The following is a 7,013-nucleotide window of genomic DNA, read 5'->3' as shown; positions in this document are numbered from 1 at the left end:
ACACACACACGCACACACACACACACACACAGACACACACACAGAGACACACACACAGTCACACACACACAATGAGAGTCACACAGTGAGATCTGAAGGTCACAGAGGTCAGTGGAGGAGCTTCACTCACCCTTGTGTTCGTGGATCTTCCCACTGCGTCGTCTTTGTGTTGTGATTGACGAAGTAGACACGATCGTTGGTGTCGACACGGCGCTCTGAGAACATAAACACAACACACTCACAGTCACACACACACAGCACATGTGTGTGTGACCCAGCGGAGCGCTACCTTACCCCAGCCCGGCGGCAGCGGCCCCAGAGGATCGTTCTCAGCAGACATCATGGAGGCCTGGAGACAGAGACAGAGCGTGAGCAGAGCGTGCGGCTGAACCCTGACAGCATCACTGTGTAAACAAGTTCATCACGATCACAGACACAATGATCAGTGTACCGAGTAGAGGTATCTCTGGTTGAACTGGTGCATGGCTCCCTGCAGCTGATTGCGCTGAGACTGCCACTGCTCAAAGTTCCTCACAGACTCCATCGTCGGCCGCTGCCACGTGGTGGTGCGCGTGTTATGATCCACGTAATAAATCCTGCCGCGGTTATCCACCCTCCGCTCCCAGCTACAGTCAGAGACGAGAGTCAGTCACCAACACAGACAAGCAACACTGCTAACATCACTACACACCTGTACAAATAACAAACACTTCATTTCTATTGAACTGAGCAGCAGATCCTCACTGCACATCCATCTGCACTCTCTAGCAGAAGGACATCATAATTATGTTTTAAACATGTTTCCTGAACACTTCTCCATCACTCCTGCCCCAAACTCACATCGCTTGCCGTGTCAGACTTTGACATGTTGATCAATAATAATCTACTGTAACGGTGAGGCCACTGCGCCGTCATACCGGGATTCACAAATCATCTGATCTCAGAAAGACGCCTCGTATGCATTACAGATGTCAAAGTGCTCATTCTGGAATCTGAATACAGATTTATGCTTTTCAGCTTAATTCACTTTGTATTCACTGTTATTCACTGTTTTTGTGTAATGTTTTTTTTAGTATGGCAATAAGTGTAAATGTTTCACCACTGTTTTCGTTAACATTTAATGCACTGAAATATGAAAGCCACATGTGATGCCTGTGCGACCTGACGGGCCTGTAGCCCTGAAATTATGAGTATTTCAGTCATAAACAGCGGTGAGCGGGTCGAGCCGCTTGATCAGACGTCAAATCAAACTCTGCGCTGAGACTCCAGAGTATCTGAACACACTTCAGCTGCGGTGTGTGTGTTGTCAGGCGTCTCACCCCATTGGTAAGGGCTGCGGTCGCTCCCAGGTGGTTGTTTTTGAGTTGTGATCAACGTAGTACGTTCTGCCGTGAGGATCCTTCCTCTGCTCCCACCTGAGAAACACACACGCTCGCTCAGATTACAGCGCAATGTGTGTGTGTGTTGTGATAGTGTGTGTGAGAGAGTGTGTGAGTGAGAGTGTGTGTGAGTGAGAGTGAGTGAGTGTGTGTGTGAGTGTGTGAGTGTGTGTGTGAGAGTGTGTGAGTGAGAGTGTGTGTGAGTGAGAGAGAGAGAGAGAGTGTGTGAGTGAGTATGTGGGTGTTTGTCTGTGTGTGTGTTTGTCTGTGTGTGTGTGTGTGTGTGTCTGTGGGTGTTTGTCTGTGTGTGTGTCTGTGGGTGTGTGAGTGTGTGTGTCTGTGAGTGTGTGTGCGCGTGTGTGTCTGTGAGTGTGTGTGTGTGAGAGGGAGAGTCTGACCCGGGTGGCAGTGGCTCTGGCCCGGCTGGAGGCGGCTGTTGTGGTGGTTTTCCTCCGTCAGGTGCAGACGGGTTGGAGCTGGAGCTGGAAGCAGCAGCAGTCTGTGTGGTGGCCGCTACAGATGAGGAAGAGGGGGGTGGTGATGATGAGGCAGCAGCACCACCTGCAGGAGAGGAGGGAGTACTGCAGGGAACATCAGCAGCAATGTCCTCATTATCACCCACAGATGACATCTCACAACCCTCGCCGTTCACTGACAGACAGACAGACAGACTCTGATGATCCTGCATGTGTGCTAAAGCTAACACTCCCAGACAAGCTGAGTAACATTTATCAGCCAAAGCATAGAGATGGGCAGCTGGAATCATCCATCTGGTTTATTTAGAAATATTATTCAAGACGATCATTAGAAAGAACATTCTGTGACATCCACAGGACGAGACGTGTGACTCAATCAAACTCTCACCGGCTGTGCTGATCGCATCACTGCCAGCGGGCTGCAGAGGGGGCGTGGCCTTTGGACTTGGAGTTTGGTGCAAAGGGGAGGAGTCTCTGTCTCCATTGAGGAGGGGGGAGGCACTAAGCTCACTGTTGGCAGATGAGGTGGGCGGAGCTTCATTCTCCAGTCCGTCTGAGCCGTTCACAGATCTGCAGAATCATGTTAGTAACCGTGCATAATTCAGCCAACCGTATATTTAATTCTCTAATGTCAGAAACACTTGCCACACGGGCTGCAGGAGTGTCATGAGGAACCAGAAAACACCTGCAGATTCTCACCTGCTCTGTGTCCTCGCAGAACTCTCGTCTGGGTTCTCATGAAAAGCATCTCCATTCTGATGGACTTCTGGAGACAGACAGACAGACAGGTCACAGACAGCCGCAGTGCTGGAGGTCAGAGGTCAGATTAGGGTTAAGAACGTGCAGGTGCTCTTACTGCTCGCAGTGGTTGGGTTTCCATTGTGCATGTGCTGCGGGTCGAATGAGAGTCCGTCCAGGAAGACTGTGAGTTCACCGGTGGACACGACTCCATTCTTACCGTCCACGGTCAGCGTCAACACCTCGCGCACATTCTCCACTGAAACAACAACACACAACACTCATCGATCTCTACTGTCGCTCTCTGGGCTTCATGAGGAGTTCTGAGCTGACACTAGTGCTCTTCCTGTTAAACAGCACAAACCATCATCATCTGTTTAATCATGAATAATGTTTCTGGCACGTGTAAACTAGCAGACAGCAGGACACATGTTCAGAGGCGTGCTGTGACGTACGTTTGCCGTCGTGTTTCCGGAGTGTCCCGCTAACGTCCAGCGAGGCTTTTCCCAGCAGCACGTCGGCCTTCAGCGTGTGATGACTCCAGACTCTGGTGACATTAATTAATCTCAATGCTTTAGAAGTGATCAGGATCTGCTCGCTGCTGATATCTGTATATGAGTGTTAGGAATCAGCTCTGCCCGCTGGTTCAGAGAAGTTAGGGTTGGTTCAGAGATGTTTGTTTATCGGTCTGTCTCTCTGTGGCCTGTTACCGGCGCCCGTTAATGACTTCACAGACGCACAAATGATCGTAAATGAGTTTTACATTCGTTCATTGATCATCACTGTCCGTGGATCCGATTCTGTTGTGCAATTCAGTGACTAAACGCCGATGATTTTCCGCAGTTTCTCCGCGCACTCATGCTAACAGGCTAACAGATTAGCGTCACGGCTAACGGCGCGATCAGACGCACATAACTGTCACCGCTAACAAACACACACTGCTGTGACTCTCACACTGTCCTGACACACACCTGTGCGTCTCTCACACACGCCTTCAGGTGTGTTTGTGTGTGTCTGTCGGGAATCGGGTTTAATCTGGATCAGGCCTGTAGCCGCACCGCCATTTTCACATTTTAGCCTGCAGAGTAAACCGCGAAACTCTGCAGTGACAGTAAAAAGCGTTAAACGGGTCGATGACGTTTAACTAATCAGACAAACAGTTTAACTCACCAGACGCTGCTGCGGGTCTGCCATCTAACCGACTGAACCGAGCTGAGCAGAGCACGCGCCTCCTACTGACACACACACACACACACACTGACTCACAGCGTCAGACGTTCCTCCCATTTGGGGCTGGATGAACTGTGGGATTTGGCGGTTTTCTTGCTCTCCCCCTCTGATGTCACTTCCACATAGATGGCCGTTCCGAACCAGTTCTTCTTCCTCTTGAGTTTGGCACATGAAACTAACACATAACACGACACACACTCAGCATCTGAAGAAAACGTGTCACTTCCTGTTCCTGTTGTGTTGTCTTACCGACGGCATGCAGCTGAGAGCGTTCTCTGTCGCTTCTGGAGGAGCCCGTGGCCATGACCTCAAACACACGACACACGCCATCAAATACAGGACCTGAATGAACACATGCTCAACCCATCGGCCCACGAGCCAATCGTCACTAATAACATTAGACTTCTTCACACACAGTTTCAGACCGCGTCTAACGTCTCAATCCTTTCACTAACAGCTTTCTACTCACTACAGTGCTTCACAATTAAGTTAATATATTGTATAAAATTGTAATGCTTTTACTTGAATCAAAAGAGCATTTTATCTTTATAAACTAATAGTTTGTTCATGTCCACAAAACCAGTGAACAAGGCCCAATCTCTCAGAAAACACATGAAGTGTTTAAATCAGAAGGATAAACTCAGGGTAGAAAACACAGAAACTTCAACCTTAGGAAACATTATAAAATAAAACAATAGTTCATTACTCCTCTCAACGGATTCACATCCAACTGACCCATCAGCACCTCGTCATCTCCAAACCATCCAACAGAATATAACACTTAGATTAAATCTGATCAACTCACAATAGCTGTGCGTGAGACGCCTGTGCTTCTTCAGCCGTCACTGTGAGCCATGATTCACTGCAACACAAGAGATCCACATCAGCACAATCATGAAGACCTGCTCCAATCACAGCTTTAATCAGCTTAACCAGCAGTTCATGAAAGACAGACAGACAGACAGATGAAGGACAGACAGACAGACAGACAGATGAAGGACAGACAGACAGACAGACAGATGAAGGACAGACAGACAGACAGACAGATGAAGGACAGACAGACAGACAGACAGATGAAGGACAGACAGACAGACAGACAGATGAAGGACAGACAGACAGACAGACAGATGAAGGACAGACACACACTGACACACACACACACACACACTGAGAGACACTCACACTGACACACACACACACTGACACACACACACACTGAGAGACACTCACACTGACACACACACACACTGACACAGACACACACTGAGAGACACTCACACTGACACACACACACACACTGACACACACACACACTGACACAGACACACACTGAGAGAAACTGACACACACACACACACACTGAGAGACTCACACTGACACACACACACTGAGAGACATACACTGAGACACACAGTCACACACTGACACACACACACTCACACACTGAGACACACAGTCACACACTGAGACACAGTCACACACACACACACACACACACACTGAGACACACACACACACACTGAGAGACACACTCACACTGAGACACACAATCACACACTGACACACACTGAGAGACACACTCACACTGAGACACACAATCACACACTGACACACACTGAGAGACACACTCACACTGAGACACACAATCACACACTGACACACACTGAGAGACACACTCACACTGAGACACACAATCACACACTGACACACACTGAGAGACACACTCACACTGAGACACACAATCACACACTGACACACACTGAGAGACACACTCACACTGAGACACACAATCACACACTGACACACACTGAGAGACACACTCACACTGAGACACACAATCACACACTGACACACACTGAGAGACACACTCACACTGAGACACACAATCACACACTGACACACACTGAGAGACACACTCACACTGAGACACACAATCACACACTGACACACACTGAGAGACACACTCACACTGAGACACACAATCACACACTGACACACACTGAGAGACACACTCACACTGAGACACACAATCACACACTGACACACACTGAGAGACACACTCACACTGAGACACACAATCACACACTGACACACACTGAGAGACACACTCACACTGAGACACACAATCACACACTGACACACACTGAGAGACACACTCACACTGAGACACACAATCACACACTGACACACACTGAGAGACACACTCACACTGAGACACACAATCACACACTGACACACACTGAGAGACACACTCACACTGAGACACACAATCACACACTGACACACACTGAGAGACACACTCACACTGAGACACACAATCACACACTGACACACACTGAGAGACACACTCACACTGAGACACACAATCACACACTGACACACACTGAGAGACACACTCACACTGAGACACACAATCACACACTGACACACACTGAGAGACACACTCACACTGAGACACACAATCACACACTGACACACACTGAGAGACACACTCACACTGAGACACACAATCACACACTGACACACACTGAGAGACACACTCACACTGAGACACACAATCACACACTGACACACACTGAGAGACACACTCACACTGAGACACACAATCACACACTGACACACACTGAGAGACACACTCACACTGAGACACACAATCACACACTGACACACACTGAGAGACACACTCACACTGAGACACACAATCACACACTGACACACACTGAGAGACACACTCACACTGAGACACACAATCACACACTGACACACACTGAGAGACACACTCACACTGAGACACACAATCACACACTGACACACACTGAGAGACACACTCACACTGAGACACACAATCACACACTGACACACACTGAGAGACACACTCACACTGAGACACACAATCACACACTGACACACACTGAGAGACACACTCACACTGAGACACACAATCACACACTGACACACACTGAGAGACACACTCACACTGAGACACACAATCACACACTGACACACACTGAGAGACACACTCACACTGAGACACACAATCACACACTGACACACACTGAGAGACACACTCACACTGAGACACACAATCACACACTGACACACACTGAGAGACACACTCACACTGAGACACACAATCACACACTGACACACACTGAGAGACACACTCACACTGAGACACACAATCACACAC

The 7,013-nt window shown here is 48.7% G+C and overlaps 1 protein-coding gene and 1 long non-coding RNA gene across 2 annotated transcripts in view; both read right to left on the bottom strand.

Moving 5' to 3' along the window:
- LOC107756866 (NEDD4-like E3 ubiquitin-protein ligase WWP1) overlaps positions 1 to 3,137 on the bottom strand; it is a 12,557-nt gene extending 9,420 nt beyond the window's left edge. Inside the window, exons 1-9 of the mRNA XM_016574181.1 lie at positions 3,049 to 3,137; positions 2,712 to 2,852; positions 2,555 to 2,621; positions 2,244 to 2,425; positions 1,778 to 2,030; positions 1,320 to 1,415; positions 452 to 626; positions 295 to 349; positions 131 to 215 (exon numbers count right to left, since the gene is read on the bottom strand). Of these exons, the coding sequence (XP_016429667.1) occupies positions 131 to 215; positions 295 to 349; positions 452 to 626; positions 1,320 to 1,415; positions 1,778 to 2,030; positions 2,244 to 2,425; positions 2,555 to 2,621; positions 2,712 to 2,742 (944 nt within the window). The 5' untranslated portion in view covers positions 2,743 to 2,852; positions 3,049 to 3,137. The remainder of the gene's footprint in view (positions 1 to 130; positions 216 to 294; positions 350 to 451; positions 627 to 1,319; positions 1,416 to 1,777; positions 2,031 to 2,243; positions 2,426 to 2,554; positions 2,622 to 2,711; positions 2,853 to 3,048) is intronic.
- Positions 3,138 to 3,846: 709 nt separating this feature from the next.
- On the bottom strand, positions 3,847 to 4,729 carry LOC107756867 (uncharacterized). The gene is made up of 3 exons (XR_001641871.1): positions 4,629 to 4,729; positions 4,073 to 4,130; positions 3,847 to 3,998 (listed from the first exon to the last, which is right to left on the bottom strand). It is a non-coding gene; the product is annotated as an uncharacterized LOC107756867 (long non-coding RNA).
- Between the last annotated feature and the right edge of the window lie 2,284 nt (positions 4,730 to 7,013).

The sequence above is a fragment of the Sinocyclocheilus rhinocerous genome, unplaced genomic scaffold (genome assembly GCF_001515625.1).
Source record: "Sinocyclocheilus rhinocerous isolate Xijiao unplaced genomic scaffold, SAMN03320098_v1.1 scaffold5890, whole genome shotgun sequence".
NCBI classification, from domain to species: Eukaryota; Metazoa; Chordata; class Actinopteri; order Cypriniformes; family Cyprinidae; genus Sinocyclocheilus; species Sinocyclocheilus rhinocerous.
The sequence above is the reverse complement of the archived record's forward strand: the minus strand, read 5'-3'. Positions and strand labels throughout refer to the sequence as shown.